The 23340-nt window shown below is 33.5% G+C and overlaps 1 protein-coding gene across 3 annotated transcripts in view; it reads left to right on the top strand.

The window, feature by feature from the left end:
• LOC150109456 (trafficking kinesin-binding protein 1-like) overlaps positions 1–23340 on the top strand; it is a 574911-nt gene that overhangs the window by 535199 nt on the left and 16372 nt on the right. For 2 of the 3 annotated variants that reach the window (XM_090413241.1, XM_090413248.1), the window contains one exon: positions 11254–11437. In XM_090413241.1, coding sequence (XP_090269367.1) covers positions 11254–11437 — 184 coding nt within the window. Of the gene's footprint in view, positions 1–2527; positions 3011–11253; positions 11438–23340 lie in introns of those variants that run through there. The other variant, XM_090413254.1, reaches the window with a different exon arrangement.

The raw sequence follows: 23340 nt of genomic DNA on the forward strand, positions 1-23340 counted from the left end.
GGTACATGTCAGGAATTTGATGATGATGAATTGTAGCATTTTGAAAAGCTTTTCTCTAGGCGCATTGTTGTATGCATTTTCCTTGAAAGACAGATCCTTGTTGTATTCCTATGATTTCTCGACTATTTGTTGTAGAGTGAAAATCTATTTTTGACAGTGCCTATTTGGACCACACCTGGCTTGTTTTTAAAACTATGAGCTCTCTACTCAGATTATCTGGCATTCGACTTTATGATCGGGCTCTCTGAATTATGCAGTATAGTCACTGCAAAACTTTTATACCTCCATATTTGAGCATTTCTTGTCAGTTATCATCTATTCCAGGTACCGTTTCATGTTTCAGCCTTTTGACATCTTTTTCTACCTCGAGTCTTGATATGTATTCCTGATTGCATCCCCTCTTGAATAATTTCTACCACTGTTCTCTCTCTCTCTTTCTCTTTCTCTGTGCTTGTTTCATTTAACAGTCTTTGAAAGTAATCACTCCAGATATCCAGATTATCTTTAATTTTAGTTTTCATGTTATCATTATTATCTCTGATTCCTTTTATGGTCCTCTTTCCTCCATTTTGAAGCATTTCAACAGCCTCCAGAATATTTTGCCACCATGCTGATATTTATCTTCTCCATTCTTACCAAAATCTTCCAATGAGTTTTATTTAGCTACTTTCACATGTTGCATTAGGGTTAATGTATGTAATATAATAAATAGACTATCGCTAAAAAATGATAATATAAAAATTGTCTTTCATCAGTGATTTTTGCATTTGAGTTAGTTTTGATTAAGTTCTCTCTTTCTTGAAGTCATCATAGATAATGTGTAAATGTTTATGTACAAAAAAAATAGTAATAGGAAATCATCTGTCACAAAATTATTAATTTTCTACTCACTGGTGCATAATGGTGTGTGTGTGTGTGTGTGTAAAATGCTGATGCATTGTACTCACAGCATGCAGAAGTTGATGGGTCCATTTTTCTGTAAAACATAGATGGTTTATGTATCAGCAGTCAATCAACAAGATTCAACCTTTTGCATAATACTTTTCTTTGGCAAAACATGTAGCATTGTTAAAAAAAAATAAAGGGAGATTTAACTTTGTGTAATGTGATGAATGATTTTAGAGCAAATATTTGATTTTTTTTTTTTTTTTTTTTTTTTTTTATTAAAAAGAACCTTCTTTAACATGCTTGAAGCTGCAAGTGATTTCAGTGCTTCTATATCCCATTCTCTAACATTAAGCATTCCTAAGAGTTTGATTGGTTTGCACTCCAATCTTTCATAGGTTCAGCAGCGTGGAGATCTGATCAGTAAGTGCCTGAACTACTAGATATAATACACTACTTCTTACCATAATTTAAATTAAATTCATAATGTCTAAGTTATCCTATTTACTCTTTGTCCCAATCAACATTGATTAATTTTTTTAATATTATATAAAAAAAATGATAATATAAAAATCATCTTTCAGTGATTTTTATCATTATCAGTTTCCTGATATGTATCCTCAAAGGGTATATAGAATATTATGACAATACTACATAATTAAGTTTACACTACTAGTAGTCTCTTGTCAGCAGTTCTTCTAAATTAGTTCATCACTTGTTAGCACTCCAATATGATTATATATCTTATGTATCTGTCTTTTAGGGCTTTTCTCAAAGCATCAGTCTTAGATCTTGGTCTTCCTCTTGATCTATTTCTTCCATTGAGCACTTATTTTGCTATTTGGCTTAAGTGAATATTCCATCTTAGATTAGCACATCCTGAATGCTAACAATGTCAAGTTCCTTCTTAATATCTTCATTTTTCATATGATTCTGTCATCCCTTCCTTTCCATGATTACTATTTCTCGAATATCCTATATTTATTATTTAGCAGAATCTCATCTGTTTTAGTCTTTTTCATCTCATTAACACCAGTTACGTCCACATGGTACTTCTCTAGGTCATCTGTTAGTTGGACTTCTTTTCCATACTTTGTTGATTGCACCAATCTTCAGTTTGTCTAACGATGTGTTTCTTCCAGTTGCTGATAATAATCATCTTATCAGAAGATAAGATGATAATCATCATTATTAAACTGCTAATGTTATCTTCATGGGGTGTTTGCAGAAATTATCAAATTTGGTGTAAATGTTACTGAGGAAGGAATTCTTTGAATTAGGTTAGATAGAAAAAGCTACTAAAAACTTGAAATATGTAAAATTAGCAGGAATATATAATATTTTACCAGATATGTTGAATATGGAGGTATAAAAGTTTTACATTGTAAATTTTTTTTACATTTTACATTGTTTTACATTTAGATGAAATCAGGTTTCTATGAATTAAAAAAATTTATAATGGACTTATTAATTATTATTTAATTCTGGAATTAAAAGTATGCTAAATTTTGTACTTTTTTCCTTTTTTAACTAATTTTTTATAAGGACACAATTTTTTACTACAGTAAAAATTTTAATTCTTTATATGCATTTGTCTTTTAATGTTCTAAATTGTTTATTGAACTTTTTTCCCCCATCACAGCATTCTCCTTCGTGCTGTATCTCTGTAGAGGCAAAAAGTTAACTAATGTAGATAATCTGGTTTGTGCATGTAATTAGATTTGTCTTCACAGACTAATCCCAACAAGTAAATTGTTTTATTACTAGTGTTCCCAAATGCAGTGGTCTGTGGCTGCATGCATACAGTGTTTTGTGCAAATCAGTTGTTTTATATAAATTGCTTTTGAAATAACACAAACTTACAATATTTAATAGTTATAACTATTTCAAACAATTTGTCTTAATTTATCCACTACTTTATCTAAAACCATGTATTTTGTGGTTCTTGGCCATATATATCAACACTGAATCAAACAATATGTAACTAACTTTAAAGCATTTTATGAACCATTCTAAAGTGTTTACTGCAGTACTAGTGGTGTTGGTAGTTGTAGTATAAATAATGGTGTGTAAGCTAACATTCTAATTTTTGCTATCAGACCAAGTCAGAAGCAAGAAATCAGAAAGGTATGTTAGTAACAGTAAAATTTTATATAATAGCATATAAAATTCTTATAGAAGTATGTGCTGCTTGATAAATACAGGATGAATTACAAAATATAGTCAGTTTTAAAGATTATGAAACTACCATCTAATATATGTACTACATAAAGAAATTTAGCAAATTGGTTGGCTATAACAAATGGTTGAATATAAGCTGTCTCCTACCTTATGTGAAAGTTTTTCAGATTGTTAACTTTTTATGGTATTCCCAAATGTGACTTACCAATTCGGTTATAATCCCTCATCCTTGTGATTTATGTAATCATATTTTAGGTATTATATTGTTTCCCATTTTATGATTTTTATTCTATCTAGTTATTTCCCCTTTATCTATGTTCAACCATTATCTACGCACGAGATATCACACCAAAAAATTTACTAATACTTAAGTTATTTCTCCCCTTAGTACTCCTAATATTTGTATTTATACTGCCCCTTTTGGGATATTTAGTTTGAGATATTATATACAAAAACAAGGAGAAAGAACTAAAATATGTCTGAAAGTGAAACAATGTTGCAGTCGTGACACTTTATCTCGTTTCTTAACACATTAATTTCCCGCATGATAAGGTTCGTAATTTTTCAAGTGGTGCATTGAACAGCAATTTCAGACAACTGTTTTATCATTGGACAAAAGGTTTATTAAATTCCTTAACATGGTACAATTCAATTTTTGTGATTACTCAATTTAATGCTAAACTAAATACTTACAAACTAACATTAGCTTATTACAAGTAATTAGGCTGTGATCCTATAATGGGTATTATGATCATGCCGCCATAACAATTCAACACATAAATTCACTTGACATGGACAAATAAGATTAATTCACACAATTTAACTATTCAAACTTAAGTAGATTAACTAAACCATTTACTGCACTAACACAGAACTAGTATTACGATCATGCCGCCATACACATTCAACTCGTAAATTCATTTGACATGGACAAATAAGATTAATTCACACTATTTAACTATTCAAACTTAAGTAGATTAACTAAACCTTTTTCTGCACTAACACACAACTATGATATTTTAACTTTCCTATACATTACAATAGACATGCAAAATTCTCAGGACACTTAATTATTCACATAACATTAACACTAGCCAGCTTACTTTTAATATATTCTGTCAGATACTAAAGTCCTAGTATAAATTTTCCTTGGTCACTTCAACAGTTCCGTATTAGAATAATGATACTTATTACAGACAAATTTTAGTTAACATTTAGATATATTTTACAGTACCTTTCTTTCTTGAGTTTTTCATATGGGCCTTTACCTTTTTCTGATTGAACTAGCTTGGTATAACCTCTCCAATAATCTGCTACTCCTACGTTCCTTTTGGAGTTGAACTATGCTTACACGGTCTTAAACTTTCGTAATTCAGGACACACTTTGAATCATCTATATGACGGCTGTGCGACTCGCGACGTGGATATCGATATCTTTATAGCTTTCCCTTTCTCGTGGTTGTCACTGAAGTTGAAACATAAAAAATATGTTTCCTTTTCTTTGTCTCTATGGCATTCTTCGCTTCTTACTTAGGAAATCCGGAATCGAAATCCTGCTCACTTTTGTTTCCATGTTGTGACGACGGAGATATAACCCCAATCTCCACTCAGGAAAACCGTGTGAAACCTATGCCACGGAGCTCGTAGAGAACTCCTCGGGAACCGGACCAAAACAAAAACCAAAAAGCCCTATAGGGGGGGGGGGGGGGGGTTTCAACCCTTTTATACCTGCTTTCCTAACGGCACCTTTTTTAACTTCTTTTCTCCGCCCCCTTCTTGATTTTACTTCACCGACCAATTAGGGTGGCATTTTTCTGCCAAACGTCCTTTGGTCGGCCAGCCAAACGATGTCTCAATCCGGGAATCGGCCCTAAGCGATTTTCTGTTGTTTTTCTTGTGCTAGCCTCTAACTTAATCCCCTTTCAAATTTTCTCTACGAATTACTTAATATTTTAATCTCTAGCCTCTCACATACCATCTTTTATGAATAATCCTTTTCTGTCTTATTTAGTTAAATTTTCTCTTTTATACCATATTACAACATTAATATATTCTTTCTTTTTGTTAGTTAGTTCAACCAAACACCTTTATATTTTATTGGATGCAAGAATATTTCCTTTTCTTTTAATTAATTCAACTATTATCTTTTATGCAGGGTTTTTAATTTATTTTATTTATTCTTCATGTTACACCATGATAGCTGAGAATTCTATATTCTTAAGATATCAGGGTGTAACAATATCGGTCTTCTACCAGGAACTTGAAGCACATCTAGAATGGCAGTCAGTGTTCTGTGGTTATCTTATGACATTTATTTCTAATTCTAAACTTCATTAGATTACCCAAATTCCTACTTTATACTTATCTTATAGTACACATAACAGTATTACCAAATGCATTTGAGGCCATTTTTATGTTAAATAACATTACAAAGCACATTTCTTATGTGCCACATAATGTTTATGAAATTGTTTCAGAAAATTGTTTAGAAATAACAAATCTGAATTGTGTTATACTTGTGTAATTTCAAATTTGTCATAATGTATTTATGACACACTGTAATTTGAGTGTTCTGTGGTTATCTTATAATAACATTTATTTCTAACTGTTATAAGATTTTTGCCTTATAACATAAAATGTTATAAGGCAAAACATTTTATGTTCACAAACCTGGATGCTATTAAAATAGCAAAGTCTACACATTTATACATATAACCAAGAAATGTAATGTGAACAAATAGCAAGTATGTTTGGGAAGAATGATGCTCAGAAAGGAAGGCATAATGTGGATCGCCTCATGATGGAATATTACATTTTTTAATCCTCTGCTGTATTAAACCCTTTGTGTGAATTTCCTCTTTGCATTTCCATTTACTACACCTTGGGATTTGTGTACTTACAAATTATAAGTAGTTGGTTGGGTAGACATGGCATTGTATGTATTTCTGCTGTTTTAAATGTGGTGAAATTATATTCTTTCTTTCTTAGAAGAGTTGTGGGATTTTACAGTATTAAAGTTTTTCCAGAAGAAACTAATGTCAGAGCAAAATGAAAATTATACCTCCTTTCCTTATGTTAAATGTCTTATGCTTATGGCATGAAAGGTTCAAGCTGGAGAGTTTTATCTGTCACCTTGAAAATAAGCTTTGATTGCATTTCTTTTGATACTTATATACACCAACTTGGAAATGATATGTATAGCTTCAGAATACAAAAGAATAAGTCCACGAGGTATACATGACTTGAGCTAGAAATATTCAAAATTGAGAAAGAGGGATTACACTAGAATTTGATATATTGCGCCTAGCCATAAAAAAAATCAAAAGCACATTCAGGTTGAAATTAATGTCCCAGATAATTACTGTATCATGAAAAGTCTCAGCATGGTGGGTTCATGCATTAACAAAGTCTATATGATGTAGCAGCAGCTTACTATATATAGATGGTATAAATTTTTATACAGTAGAACGTAAATGTAATGTACACCTCGGGAACATGGACTATTAGAAAAGAAATGAAAAAAAAAACTAACTCTGGAGATGAGATGTGTTTATTAAGAAGAATGATGTGGATTAGCTGGATAGAAAAGGTTACAAACAAGTACTGGAAAGAATAAATCAAAAAAGATGAATGAATGAAATCAAGAGGAAGAAAATGAAATTCTTAGGCATACTCTGAGAGAAGGACTGAACAATATGATCACCAAACTACGGAGAGGAAGAGGCTGACCAGGACAGAACATTGGATCGACCAAAGTGCCATTCAGACATTTTCAGACTCTGAAAATGACCTATTGCTGTCATTCAGCAATAGGTCATTTTCAATGAGAGATTCATTTTTTACAACTCAGATCCCCTAGCGTCTTCTTTCCTACTGTTTTTAACTGTCCATGTCACTTTTGTTAAAGAATTTTTCAGAAAGAATCTGAGAATCCTTAATCTTAAAATGAAGTCATTGAGCATTATTTTCAGTTACACATGAATCCTTTAAATCTCTTCAATATAATTATTTCATTTCATTAGTAATTAATTAATTATCATATGATGATACAACGGCCATGAGTCCCCTTTATGGGGATGTATGGCAAAATCTCAGTTTCCCCAAATTTTATCTAGGCTCGGGAACCGACATAGCTGACGAATCAGGCTTATGGCTGGGTCAGTATTCCTGACCATAATCCGTGTGTGTTCATGGGACTGGTTTGCCTACTTGCAGGATGAAAAACCCCAGATAAACTGGCGGGAAAAAATCCTGTTGTCCTGCCCAAGACCGGCTAACTTGGCTATGGCTGAGGAAGATCCTTAAGTTCCTTGTGTTTTCGATGGGAATCGAACCTAGGACACTCCTTCCTCAGTCATATGGTTGCAAAGCACAAATCCACTAAGTCCACGCAGACATTTCATTAGTAATAAATTCACTTCATATTTCAAGCACTTGTAATAGTCAAACGATTTATTTTTATATATCACCAATTAAATGATCTTACATTGATATTATATGTATAAAACATTTAAAAAATTATTTGATATCCTGTATTTAAAAAAAAAAAAAAAACATAATTCTAATGCAACTTGTTTACTAAGCTCAGAATTGTAAATTTAGAAAATATGATTTATGCTATTTCTGGATCTGAGAGTGTTAGAACAAACAAGATTGCTTTTGAAAAATTGAAAATGCTAAGAATAATAACAATAATTACAGTTGCTGATAAGAATTTTGTAACCAGGATCAAAACAGATGGTTTCTATTCATTTCTGCTGTTTTAAATTTAGTGAAATTATATTCTTTCTTAGAAGAGATTTCGGTTTTACAGTATTAAAGTTATTATTATGTGACACCTGCAAGGAGTCCAAAGACTCATCAAGGGAAAGTGTACCAACAGCATCAAACGATTGATCCCTTCCAACTACTAACCACGCTCAAACTTGCTTAACTTTTTGCGAGCCATTAGTAGCAGAGGCTCTACCAATCAACCAATCTTTGCTGGCTTAAGTTGTTCAGAAGAATTCAATGCCAAAACAAAAGTGAAAATTCTAGCTTCCTTTCTCCATGTTAATAGCTTATGGTTTAAGCTGAAGAGTTCCATCTGTCACCCTGAAAATAAGTTTTGATGATCACATCATTTGTGAAAAAGTTTCTTTTGGTAAACCAACTTAGAAATGGTATGATATATAGCCTCAGAATATAAAAGAATAATTCCATGAGGTATGCATGATTTGAACATTCTAAAAATCTTCAAATTTGAGAAAAAGAGAGATGAGACAGGAATTTAGAAATATTGCACCTAGCCCTAAATAGTCAATTAGATGGTTTCTTGGTGTGTCAAAGCACATAATTATTTATTTAGGTTTTTTTTCCCCAGAACATTAGGATCTTTTACCATTTCTTGTTAGTATATCAAAACATAAACTTGGTTTAAGCATTCCTATTCAGTGATAAAAATAATAACAATATCATCTAATTTCAAAAAATATCTTTTATAAAATGAATTCACTAATAGCAAAAATTCAAATATTTGTATAAGTTACATACACATAAATTTAAAAGTACTTATAAATACTCCATGTATTCCTGTAAATGTTTTTGTTATCTCTGAAACTAACAATAGTTACTCATTTTCTCCATCATGTGATATCCTGGTGGAAATTTTACCCTGTCTCAACTAAGTGCCGTATTTGCCGGCATATAAGACGCACCCCTTTTTTGTACACATTTTTTAGGAAAAAAAGATTTTTCAGATCCGCTTCCTGATTCCGCCAAGTTCTTATCATTTTCAGTTGGGGGTGCTCGAAATGCCTCTCTGCAGCCCTGTTTCCATGTTCTTTAGCATACGCAATCACACATAGCTTGTATGCAATATTGTAGCAATGCCGACATTTTTCAGCCATAATTTGCCAAGAAATTTAGAGAAAATTTAACGGCAGAAATTTAACCGTTCACAACAACCGCGACAACAATTAGAAAAGTTTAAACGAACAGGAACATAGCTGTGATCATCGATGACAGTGCATGTGCATCCACTGAACTCTACGTAACTGGAATGCTCTCACACACCTCAAGGAAGCAAGAAAGAAATCGCGTAACTCAGAACAGAGAAAATTTCCAGAAATGAAAGTAATAAAAAACTGAGTATCGGCGTATAAGACGCACCCTGTTTTTCAGACCTATTTTCAAAGAAAAGAAGTGCGTCTTATATGGTGGAAAATACAGTATATCAAGGATTTGAGGAAAATAATTCATGTGAAAATCAAAAGAGTGAATCTTCTTCATTGTCATCCTGGCTTTTATCTTTTGGTACTTGGTTATGAGTTCATCAGCTAGTTCTAATTTTTAAATTTATTGTTGCTCAAAAAAAAAAAACTTTTAGCAGTTATCTCTGAACGATTTCTAAGCATCCAGCTCTATTTTAATGCTGTTTATTTATTTATTATTATTTTTTTAAATTCTTCATCTTTCAGTGATTCCCTAATTTGAGATCCAACAAATACACCCTCCTGAGTTCCGAAGTGTTTGGAAATTTTGTTGTTATGCCTGGAATTTCTCCATTTCCAATTTTAATGTGCACTTGGTGCCAGAAATATTTTCTTGGGGTGGGGGTCAATAAAAGGATTCTGTTTGTTCTCTCTTGTAATGGTCTAACATCTTTATTTTCGGAAAAGTCATATTCTCTTGACATGATGCATCATTATCTAATAATCCTTAGCCCACCCATAGTGATAAACGTGCAATAGGTTTACAAATTTTTGTTGGTGAAATTCACGTTAAAAAAAAATCATTCAGAAAGTTTAGCCAACTGTTTTGGAATATTCACACTGAAATGAATAAAAAGGCTTCCTTACTTGGTTATAAGTTCATCAGCTAGTTCTAATTTTTAAATTTATTGTTGCTCAAAAAAAAAAACTTTCAGCAGTTATCTCTGAATGATTAGTTCATTTATCAATACTCACCATATTGAAGTTCTTCAGATTCAATTTTGAAATTGTTATATATAAATTTTCAAATTGTTTTCAGTGTATGTGTATATAATGATAAAATTATTATTCAGTAATGGAATAACACTTATGTGATGAAAATATTTATTATTTATAGAAGTTTAGGCTAGGTTTCTTAGCCATTGTCAGTACAGTTGAACAGAGATACAATAAGAACAACACTTAAAATGACAGTGTGTGACAATATATGCTATCAGCTATAGGAGAATAACTCCATCTAAAAAAAAAAAACTGTTATAATTCAGACAAATAAACTTAAATAATCACAATATTAAGAAACATAAGAATGAGGAGTGGTACTTACAATGACTTCTTAAAATTGTGAAAGTTTAAGGCAACCATTTTTGTTAGGATTTGGACTATGAGTGTGAACTTCAAAACTTTATTATAATCTTTCAAGAAGAAAATAACTCATGTAGGACTTTAGTTTTGTTCCAGTGAATTATGCCTAGTGGATAAGGCATGGCTAGCTAAACTAGATTTACCAGACTCTTAAAGCAAAATATACTCTTAAATATTCTTCTAGGAATTTGAGCAGAACAGCTTATCTTATTATAATAATAAAGGCTGCATGAACAATGGATCTTATAAACTCCAGGATAAGAGAAAGAGTGATATTTGTTTCTATAATAAACTAAGTTCCTTCTTAGCCTTTCCAAATGACAAATACACTCCTCTCTTTTATCCTGGAGTCTACCAGATATGACTTTTGTTATTATGGACAGATGGGTTGTTCTGCTCAGATTCATCTAGAAGAACATCAAAAGAGTATGTTTTCTTCTTGAAAGATAATACAAAGAAAGTCATAGAGCTAACATTCACAGTCCAAACCTCAACAAAAAATGATTGCCTTAACGTTCTACAATTTTGGAAAGTCATCCTAAATACCACTCCTCATGCTTGTGTTTCTTAATATTGTAATTATTTAAATTTATTTCTCTGAATTATAATAGCTTGTAGATGGAGTTATTTTACTGTAGTTGATAGCATATATTGTCATATCTTGCAATTTTAAGGGGTGTTCTTATTTTGCTTATGTCTTTTCAGCTGTGTATTGACAATAACTAGGAAACCTAGCTGGAAATTTGACAAATAATAAATATATTCCTAATGTAAGTGTTATTCCATTACTGTATAATAATTTTATCATTATGTCATTTGCTTACATTTCGTTATATATAATGTTTTTTTCCAGCTATCCTACACTTCAGCTGGCTACACGAATAATGTCCGAGCCCCCTTCCTCTCTAAATAGTCCACAGCAACAGCAAAGAGAGAGAGCTACAAGCACTTTTAGTACTACACTAGGCTTAGCAAAACTTTTAAATGAAAGAGGAATTCATGCCATGGTGCCTACTGCAGTTGCAGACCGTCATAAAGTGAGTGTCTTAATGTTTGAAAATACTGTTCAGAACTAACGTGCATAATGTTAGTTATCCTTTGTAAATCTTTTATATTCTAGAGACATTATTGGTATGATTTCATAATTCTGTAGGACCATGATTCAGTAGAGAGTATGTCCATTTATGAAAAGTTCTTGGATCTTTCTGTCATACTCATCTATGACAGGAAGATCAACTAGAATTTCTGAAATAAAACCTTCCTACAAAACAGTGAAGATGAATAGACCATTTCAGGGCTTCTTTCCAACCAACAAACTCAGTACATTCCTGTAAGGAAGTTCAAGGTTCTGTTTCTCTTCCTTGGTTCCATTTTTGTCAGAATTCTTAGAGGAGTAAGAAAACAGAACATTGTTTACTTCATCAAAATACCATCTTCACTTCAATCTGTTAAGCCTAAACGTTGTTTTCTGAAATACCCTGAATTCTATAATTCAGAAAAATAAATTTAAATAATCACAATATTAAGAAACACAAGAATGAGGAGTGGTACTTAGAATGACTTCTTAAAATTGTGAAAGTTTAAGGCAACCATTTTTGTTAGGATTTACACACTCATAGTCCAAACAACCATTTTGTTTGGACTATGAGCGTGAACTTCAAAACTTTATTATAATCTTTCGAGAAGAAAATAACTCATGAAAATAACCCACCCCATGCATAACAATAAAAAGAAAACTACCGAACTACTTAAATCAGTTAACATGTGGCCGGAAGAAACAATTAAAAAATGAATACCGAAGTATGACCACGTGCCCAGAATTTATGGCCTGCCAAAAGTACACAAAACGGACACTCCATTACATTGAATTGTGGAAGGAATTGACAGTCCGAATTACTACTTAGCCAAAAAATTAGTAGCTACACTCAAGGAATTGGTTGGTCAGTCCCCTTCCTACATAAAAAATACATAAACAAAATTAAAAACATTACACTCAACGACCAAGATCTATTAGTCGGCTTTGACATAACTTTGACCTAAATAGCTGAAATGTTTTACTTGTTCCACAGGTTCTCCATTCACAACACAGTTGACATTTTCAATGATTCTGCCTATTTTCATTGTCTTTATCTTTTTATTGCTAACCTTCATACCATATCTATTAAAACAGCTATTCAATTTAGTCAAAGAGTCTTGCAGACTTGCAGATTTATTTAGAAGTATAACATCATCCGCATAAAGCAAAGAGCTGACATTAACATCTCCAATTTTGATATCATGTTTAATACCACTTTCCTTCATAATGTGATCCATATAGATAATGAATAACAGAAGGGATAATGTACATCCTTGTCTCACACCAGATTTAACATTAAACCATCTTCCTGTACTTCCTTCAATTCTAACTGCTGACTTACAACTCAAATAAAGACTAAGTATTGCTTGATATAATGTCCCATTGACACCATATAACTGCAGCGTATTGAATAGCTTCTCTCTTGGCACCTTGTCATATGCCTTTTCCAGATCGACAAAACTTAAATACAGATCTTTGTTGTATTCCCATGCTTTCTTGACTATTTGTCATAAAGTGAAGATCTGATCCTGACAGCCTCTATTTGGCCTGAATCCAGCTTGTTCTTCACCAAGCTTTTCTTCCACAATTCTTCTCAACCGTTTCTCAAGTATACTTGCATAGATCTTGCCAGGAACACTCAGTAGGGAAATACCTCTGTAATTCTCACATGCAGATTTATTTCCCTTTTTATATATGGGTACTATGAGAGCTCTACTCCAATCATCAGGAATTCGTCCCTCTGTCCAGGCTTTCTGAACTATGCAGTGCAGCCACTGTAAGACTCTTATACCACCATACTTCAGCATTTCCGGTCGAATATCATCTACTCCTGCTGCCTTTCCACATTTCAAGCCTTTGATGGCTTTTTCTACTTCAAGTATGGATATGTATTCCTGATTGCATGCCTGGTCAGTGTTTTTTACCACTGTGCTGTCATCACTGCTTGTTTCATTTAGCAGTTTTTCAAAGTAATTACTCCATACTTCAATGATATCTTTTTCTCCTCTTTTCATGTAACCTTTATTATCTCTAATTCCTTTTACAGCACTCTTTCCTCCATTTCTGAGTTTCTTCAACAACCTCCAGAATATCTTGCCACCTTCTTGATATTTATTTTCTACATTCTTGCCAAAGTCCTCCCATGACTTTTGTTTAGCTAGTTTTACACAGTGTTTAGCATTCTTGCATTTGTCTCTATATTCTCTAAGAGCACAAGCTGACTTATTTGACAGGAACTTTTGGTATGCTTTCTTCTTTTCCTTCGCTGCCTCTTTAACTTCCTGTGTCCACCAGGGAGTTCTGATTTTTTTATCCTTACAGACAACCTCACCACATGCCTCTCTGGCAGAATCAATCAATGTTTTCTTCAGAGTTTGCCACTGAATCGCCAAGGTTTGATTCCTGTTCTGAAACTCTTTCATTTTTTCTTCAATAATCTTTGTGTATTTTAGTCTATAGTTCACATCTGAGAGCTGCTCAACTTTTATTCGCTTTAAAACTTTCTTACATGTTATTCTTTTCAATATGAAATTCAATTTTATCCTGCTCAAGACTAAATGGTGATAACTTTCAATTTCAAATCCTCTGTACACTCTGGTGTCCTGCACCAGTGAGAAAACATCACTATCAACAATAACATAGTCAATGAGACTTTTCTTATTCCTAGCCTCTTCTCTCCATGTGAATTTGTGCACATTTTTATGTTGGAACATGGTGTTAGTAATAACCAGTCCATGTCCTGAGCAGAAATCCAACAGATATTTGCCATTATTATTAGCTTTGCTCTTTTCTCCAAATTTTCCCAAAATATTTTTGTATGTCTCACAATCATTTCCTACTCTGCTATTTAGATCCCCAACAAGGTCCAGCTTTTGATTTTTTTTTTGTCAGTTACTTTTTCTAAAGCCTCAAAAAATTCCTCCACTTCTACCTTAGTAGAACCTTCTGTGTGACCATAGGCACAAATAAGTCTCAATGTCCAGTTCCCCATTCTCATATTTGCCCACATTACTCTACTTGAGACTGACTGCCATTCAAGAAGATTAACCTCGTATTTTGTGTTGAATACTATGGCTACTCCTTCTTTTCCTTGATTGTCATTGCCTGAATATAACATTTTGTATTTATTGCTCAGAACGATCTCACCAGTTTTGGTCTTTTTTGTTTCAGTCACCCCTATTATGTCGATCTGGTACTTATCTAATTCCTCAGCTAGCTCCATTTCTTTGCCATTCAGGCTTCTTACGTCGATAGTTCCGATCTTTAATTCTGGTGATGTTAAGTTGGGGCTTATTTTCAGATTTGTTCCAGTAGCTGACTTTTCGGTGTTTACCCTGGTTCCCTGGCAAAAACAACGGGGGCCTTGTTTAACTGGGCGATGCCCCAGCCGGCATGAAATTTTGTCATGTTGTACCATCATTCTATATTTTGGTTTAACCAATAAGAATACAATTTGGTCGGCTAAATCCCAAATTGCCATGAACAAGCTCTTAACCATGAATATGAGACCATTAAAATTTATAAAAAATGGATACAGTATAAAAACCATTCACAAAATCCTCCACAAAGATACCACTAACAACAAAAAAGATTTCAAGAATGCTATTGCAATACCATATGTTAGAGGCATTTCAGAAAAAATAGAACACTACACATACAACATCAAAACCACCTTTAAACCCCCGACAAAATTAAGACACCTACTCAGTTGTTCCAAGAACCCCCCTGCCACACCTAGTCCACCCAGGGGTTTACAAAATAGACTGCACATGTAACATACCATACATTGGGGAAACAGGGCGAACCATCCCAATCAGAAAGGATGAACACAAACGTCACATAAAATACCTTCATTTTGGAAAACCGGCCTTTCTGACCACACACTTCAAACATACCACAGAATTGATTGGAAAGGTACCAAGTCCCTACACTGCACCAAAACCTGGTTTGAGCGGAAATTCAAGGAAGTATGCGAAATGCTCAAACATGATCCGAATCTGAATAAAAATGATGGTCTAACCATTCCAGGAATGTTGAGGACCCATCTACAACCTTCATAGCAACCATGAGGAAAAAAATTCTCAATACAAGAAAACTTGATGTAGTGTTTTTTTTTTTTTTTTTTTTTTCTGAACATTCAATAGCAACCTGTACTGTACAAATGCAGAAGATAATCATAATATAACAATATAAACTGTATAATTGCAGAAAAATCCTAGCACATGAGGACTTTAGCAGAGTTTATTGTAGTTTATTTTATTTTATTTGTTTGTTTTTATTTTTTAATTTGTTTTTTATTTTTTATTTTTTTTTAATCACTAGAGGGCAGGCTAAGAAAAAAGATTAGTTAACAACGTAGATATACCTTACCTGTATAGAGTGCAACAGCATGTAGCTTGTTTCTTATACACATGTATCCTTCTGAAGATGACCTCAATACAGGGGTCGAAACGTAAAGTTATTATTTTATTATTAATCAGTAAAATAATCTTTTCAACACATGTGTTTTGTGTCCCTAAATTCAGAAATATGAATGCTGATCACCGTGTAACCTTAAAAGAAAGAGTTAAAAGAAAGTGAAATACCCTGAAGTTTATTGCCTTATGGCATTGTGACTGCACTGTTCCTTACTGCAAAGAAATGGGAAAATATCAAACAGTGCATCAAAGAGCATGTCAGAGATATGTATGTTGAAAGTGCCATGGCATCATACTACCCTCAGCTATTTAATCCCCATGATAACCTAGCAGAAGACACCAAATTCTTTGAAATGTAATTGGTATGTTACACTTCTACTGCAAGACAGAAAGAAACACTTGGGAATCTATGGAGATCATGCTAGGTCTGCACTTGAATATAAATCCTACTATTAATATACCTGATTGCTTACAAGCTGTGATCTACTTACTATGCTGTGATCCACCTACTGTTATCAACAGGCAGCTATTTATAACTATAAGTGCATGCACAACTATTTTGAGTGACGAGAATTCTGCATTATACTTAACAAAGTAAAGATTTACTTTGTTAAACAAAACTTCATTCTCAGAGGTAAAAATACTATAGCCATAATAGGGATATGTTCGAATGTAAAGAAAAAATACTTTTTTTTGAAAAAAGGAAAGCTTTATTAAATAAAAAGTCAATATTACATACCGAACAAAGATAAAATCACAACATTTTAAAATACAAATCCAGAGTTGATTGTTTATGCTTTTTTCTCTTTCATTTAACAATTGCCTATACAGATTAATTGCATTTAACACTGATTTCTTAACGATAACACTTCTTTCTAAATCAGGATCATCTTCACTGAAAAAATTTAAGACGTTTTCAGTGTCATTCAAGCACCTTTTTAAATCTTTGGTTGCTAATGCTTTTTCGGTTGCAACTTCTTTAATTGCATCTTCATTTTCTTTGGCTTCGTTGCTACCAAATTTTTCTAAATCTTCCACTGAAAACCATCATCTTCTGCATTTAATAAATTTCTTACATCCTCTTCATTGACATTTTCAAAATCTATTGATTGAGCCATATGGATAACTTCATTTCTAATCTCTTGAATGTTATTTTCTTCTGCTAGTACAACTTCTGACCGTAATTTGCACCAAACTCCATTTAAGCATTTCTGAGTGACTTCTTTCCAAGAGCTATTAATGTTTTCAGTTGCATCTTTAATGGTGTAGTTTTTCCAAAAAGTTTTAATTGGCATTTGCTCTTTATCTTCTAGTTCAATTAAATTACTTAATGTACCACGCAGATAATAAATTTTAAATGTTGCTATTACTCCCTGATCCATTCGTTGAATCAGGGAAGTTGTGTTTGCTGGAAGAAAGCAACTTTGACAGGAATGCATGTGTCTAACGTATTAAGATCAGTAGGATGTCCTGGAGCATTGTCCAACAACAAAAGAGCTTTTTCTTCAAAATTATTTCTTTGGCAATACCGTTTCACTTCTGGACAAAAATGGTTAACAAACCGATCAGTAAATAACTCCTTGGTAATCCATGCTTTTCTATTAGCTTTCCATATTACAGGTAAATTCGTTTTTATGTTACCTTTTAATGCCCTTGGATTTTGTGAATGGCAAACTGATAACAATTTTAATTTAAAATCGCCACAGGCATTTGATCCACAGAGTAGCGTTAAATGGTTTTTGGCTGCTTTGAACCCAGCTGCTGATTTTTCTTTAATAGAAATGAAGCTTTTTGTGGGTAGCTGTTTTCAGAACAATCTGCTTTCGTCAACATTGAACACCAAATTTGATGAAAATTTTTCATATTCGATTATTTCCTTTAGTTTTTCTGGAAACTTATTCGCAGCTTCAACATCTGTACTTGCAGCTTCTCCTGATAATTTTACACTATGAATTCTGGCCTATTTTTTAAATTTCTCAAACCAACCACGAGAAGCCGCAAAATTTTCCACAATTTCTATAGTTTGTTTAGATTTCAGGCAATTAAACAAAAATAATGCTTTTTCTTGAATCGCCATTTGAGTTAAAGGCATATGATGTTGTGACATGTCATCTATCCACAAACAACGTTTTCTCCATTTTTTCTAAAATTGGACTCCTTAAGCGAGTTAATTTTGCTGCTGTAACATCTCTACAATTCTGAGCAGACTGTTTTAGTTTTTCTGATTGACTAAATATGGTTGTTAAAGTTGACTGCGCTAATCCTAAAGAATGTGCCACATCAGATTTTCTTTCACCCTTTTCAACTCGTTGTATGATATTTAATTTAGTTTCTAAAGAAATTTCTTTTCTTTTCCTTCATTCTGCCATTTTAACTAAATGGGTAGAAAAACAAAATATCAATTAATATTTACAAAATCTACAATAATGCTATCAGAGAACATACATCATTTATTGCAATGCACCACACTGAAACACACCCTACGAAGTGTAAGCAACTACTAAATTAACACGGATGATGTGCAAAACTGTTAAAAACAGACACACCCACAGCTTAGGAGTACATGGTGAGTTGGTGCTGTTTGCCAGTCCGATGCAGGGCATTGACCTTAAAATTTTAATATTTTTATGTAAAATGGGGCTTGAAATTGCAGACTTCGTTACCAGAGGTAACGTTGACTGAGGTATAAACGGTAGGTGCCAGTATTCATTCTTTGCTAGCAGAAAGAATTGCAGATATAAAAAAAAAAATTATGTAGCAAAATATCTTAACAATAGACAGTGAAAATGTAAATTTCATTAAATAATTAAGCTTATTTGCATACTAGTTAAATGTAAAAAAAATTACTGAATACTGCATTCTAAATATACTCATCCTTGTGTCACTGTTAATAAAAGGTGCTGGTATGTGCACCATCAGCAGGTTATAGGTTAAGTAAGCTGGGAACTGCTTTAGAGTCCAGATATTCTACTTTTACAAGTCACTTTTAGCCTCCATATAATTATTATAGACAATCTCAAATATCTTGATCTTCTGTTTTCATGTCATCACCTTTGTCATTTCTGATTCCTTTTTCCTCCATTTCTAAACTTGTTCAGTAGCTTTGAGAACATTTTGTCACCTTCCTAATATTTTCTTCTATATTTACAAATCTTCCCGTGACTTTTGTTTAGTTAGTTTTACACATAATCTAGCTGGCTGTCTTACATTTTTCATTCTTTTTTTGGAATGAACATGAAGAAATAATTATTTCTCCATGTTCATTTTATTAAATTTAATTATAAGTGTAAACCACATAGGTTACCCTTTGTAACCTATATATACATACACCCTCTGTCCAAAAAGAAACCGAACTTTTGATAGAAAATGAAACGCAGGCCAATTATAATTATTCAAATCATTTATTTCAATCAATATACTCTCCCTCAGCTTCGATACAGCGTCTGGCATGGTCAGTTAATTCGTTAAATGAGTTTTTTATATCGGTTTTTGGGATACTGTTGAGGGTCGTGGTTACTGCCACTTGAATGTTTTCAGTGGTGTCGTATCGCTTTCCTTTCATTGGCAAATGAAGTCGGGGGAAGAGAAAGAAGTCACAGGATGCTAAATCAAGTGAATACGGTGAGTGATCCAACACACAAACGTGGATTTTGCTCAAAAACGGTCTCAAAATGTTTGAATGATGAGATGGTGCATTATCGTGCAAAAGTGACCAGCTGCCTGCATCACAATATTCATGCCATATTCAATGAATTCTTGCTATCAATTGCTTCAAAACTTCGAGATAAAACTCACCATTGACCGTTTGGCCAGGCGGAACAAATTCTTTGTGGATAATGCCCTTGGAATCGTAGAAACAGATGAGCATTGTCTTTACTTTTGACTTCTCCAAGCGACTTTTTTTCCAGATGCCCCTCTTCTGGTGGTCTCCACTCAGCACTCTAGTGCTTTGTTTCGGACTCATACTCAAAATACCATGTTTCGTCGCCAGTAGCGATTGTTTCAAGGAAGTTTGAGTCCTTGCGAGTGGTTTTAATGAGGTCTTTGAGTGTTCAATTCGATACTTTTTGGTTGTTGGTCAACTTGTGGGGGACAAATCACTAATTCAATTTACGAAGGCCCAAACTCTCAGTCAAAATGTTGTGCACAGTTGATTTTGGAATCCCTGATTTATCTTCATTTCAATCTCACGGACGATTTCGAGTTTTCTTTGATGAAATCATGCACTTTTTGGATGTTAACTTCGCTCAGTCCAGTGTTTGGACAGCCTAGCTTTTTGTCGTCCTCAAGTGTCTCACGTAAAACTTACTTTTAACGAAACTCGAGTGTTTCGGTAAAACTTTTACCAAGTTTAATACAAAAGTCACTCGCAGCTCTCTGTTTGAAGCTCATTTTCCGACCGTTCATGAAAACACACTTTCACTCTTGGCACTATAACTCGGCTTCTAATGAAATGAAACGAATGTCATAAACAGTTGACACAACGCTAATGAAGATTGCCACTTTCGACAACAAAAAGATACAACAGGTGGTGCCACTATTTCTTCTATTTTCGAAAAGTTCAGTTTCTTTTTGGACAGAGGGTGTATTTACATTTTTCTCTGCATTCTCTCAGATCACCTGCTGACTTATTTGACAAGAACTTCTGATAGTTTCTTTTCCAGGCCTATCTCTAACTTCTTGGGCTCACCATGTTCTGATTTGTCTATCTTTGTAGACAACTTCATCACATGCCTTCCTGGCTGAATCAGTTACTCAAAACAAGAACCAAGGTTTGTTTCTTGTTTTCAAACTATCATTTTTTTTTCTCCAAAAATATTTGTATATTTGAGTGTACCAGTGTTTGGTTATTGTTTTCAAACTGTCATTTTTTTTCTCCAAATATATTTGTATATTTGAGTCTACAGTTTGTTTCTGAAAGCTGCTTGACTGTGATTCTTTTTAATACTTGCATATATATTTTTCTTTTCATTGTGATGTTTATATCCTGCTTAAAATTAAAATGGTCATCACTTTGTATTTCAAATCTTCTGTATATCCATGTGTCTTGAATGTATGAAGATATCATTGTCAACAGTGACATACAAGAAATAAGAAAATTCTTATTGACTCTGTTCTTTATATGTGAATTTTTGCACATCTTGGACTCTGCTTGTAATAATCAGTTCATGTCCTGAACAGAATTCTGTTAGGTACTTCCTGTTACTATTAGTTTTGGCAATTTCCCTAAACATTTCTATATGTCTGGTATTCCTTTTCTGCTCTGCTCTTTAGATCACCAAGACCTCTTTCCCCCTTTTCTTTGTCAGCTGACAAATAACACAAATAAGTTCCAATTTCCTATTTTGAAATTTGTTTTACATCACTGCCTGAAATTGTTTTCCATTCAAGAAGTTTATCTTTGTGTTTAGTGTTAACTACAATACAGCTATTCCTTCCTTTCCCTGATCATTATTTCCAGAATATAATATCTTATTTAGTTTAGTTATTTAGCAGAACCATAATTCCATAGGGATGTCCTTAGATATTTTCCTTTTAAGGGTCACATCTGGTAGGAGAAACAATTGGAATGTGGCGAACTAACCAGAACATCTAATCCAATGTCCAGTCCTCACTTTTTCATGGCACAACACCATTATTAGGTAATCACCTGAATAATGAATAAGGATGAATTGGCAATCTGGGACAAACCAAATTGTAATACATTTCCTCATGTTTTACAAACAAGATAGCAAGTGGGAAAATGCTACAGTGAATATTGTGTTGTCTAGTTCAATAAATCCTTTCCACTGTTTTTTGTCAGATGACAAGGATAAAAAAGGAAAATGCAGCTACTGAAACAAGCTATCAACAGACCCTGAGGATAAGCACTGGAAAAGAGATGGCATTCACAGAATTAAAGAAGTATCATTGAATGATGATATGATTGCTGTTACTGAAACTGTGAAGACTAAAACAGGCAAGATGCTGTCTGTTTTAGTCGAAAACAACGGGGGCTTTGTTTAATCGGGCGACTCCCCAGCCGACATGAAATTTTGTCATGTTGTACCATCATTTTGTATTTTGGTTTAAGCCAATAAGAATACAATTTGGTCGGCTAAATCCCAGATTGCCAGCGCATCCTTGTTTGTTCAGTATCCAGGTAGATACCCAACAGGATGCACCATGAGAAGGTGAGGATTGGACATTAGGTCAGAAGCCCTGGTCGGTTCTCCGCATTCCTTTAAAGGCTATGTGGAGGTCTCCTCTCAGTTATACAGCTTTGACCCTTAAGCACCCCTATTAATTAGGGTAATTCGTGTAAATATTAAATCTATGCTATGCAAAAAAATAACGGATATGCATAGATATAAAAATAATGGATATAACAACAATACCTAATGTTGCATTAACGCAAGAAAGAAGAAATTGGGGGGTTATCTTATACAACTAACATAAGCTTGAAACCTAAAAATAGCCTAAAATTTAGGCCTCGTCTTATACAGCAGTCATCCTATACGCCAACATATACCGTAAGTCATATATCCAAATAAGAACTGAAGTTTTAGATTTCAGGAGGCTAGGAAGAAACCTTTGAGTAGACTTTTAATTTTTTGATCTGAGAATTATATCCATTTTTCTATTTGTCTGTTATCCATTTTGTATTCACTGGTATTTGGCATTATGGATAGCAGTGGCACTGCCATCATCTACTCTGGTGATGACTGTACTGTTAACATCACATAGTTTCTTGAGGACACTCAAGATGTATACAGATAGAGAACACCTCTGTTGGTTCTCAACACTCTCCCAATAATTTTTTCATAGAAGATTTTGAAAAAGAAGCTCTTGACTCAACCCTCTTAAACCTTCTATCTGTCTAAGATGTGTTCATGATGTGTTCTCTATTTGGCCTCATGGCCCAGACACATTGTTCTTTCCTCTGTTACCTCAATAGCATTAACCATGGAATCCAATTTACAATGGGAAAGGAAACATTAGTCTAGCCTTCCTTTAGACACCTTGGTAGCACACCTATCTAATGGTAACTTGTCCTTTTCAGGATACATGAAATCCACTCACACAGACAGATACATTCACAAACTTTCCCTTTTAACAATATGGTATCATTAAAACACTGACCAATAGAGCCTGTAACCTTTGTTCCACTGACGCCTGTCTTGCAGCAGAACTCAATCGTATACATCATACCTTCCTTTCTAATGGCTACATGTGTAGAGGCTTAAGTGCTGTGAGGACATCATGTTGGAGGCTTAATGGATTTTTTACAACACTCAAAAAGAATTAAAATAGAATTTATTATCCATAAAAAATCCATTAAGCCTCCATCATCATGATCTAATGGCTACAGTTCCCACAGAATCAAAAAATAAAATAAATAAATCCTACCCCCAACCTATGGCCTTCTCTTCAGAAGGATTTTATTAACACCATCACCATCCCCTAC

This window comes from Typopeltis vanoorti, chromosome 2, assembly GCF_054136105.1.
Source record: "Typopeltis vanoorti isolate ZY-2024b chromosome 2, IOZ_Tvanoo_1.0, whole genome shotgun sequence".
NCBI lineage: Eukaryota > Metazoa > Arthropoda > Arachnida > Uropygi > Thelyphonidae > Typopeltis > Typopeltis vanoorti.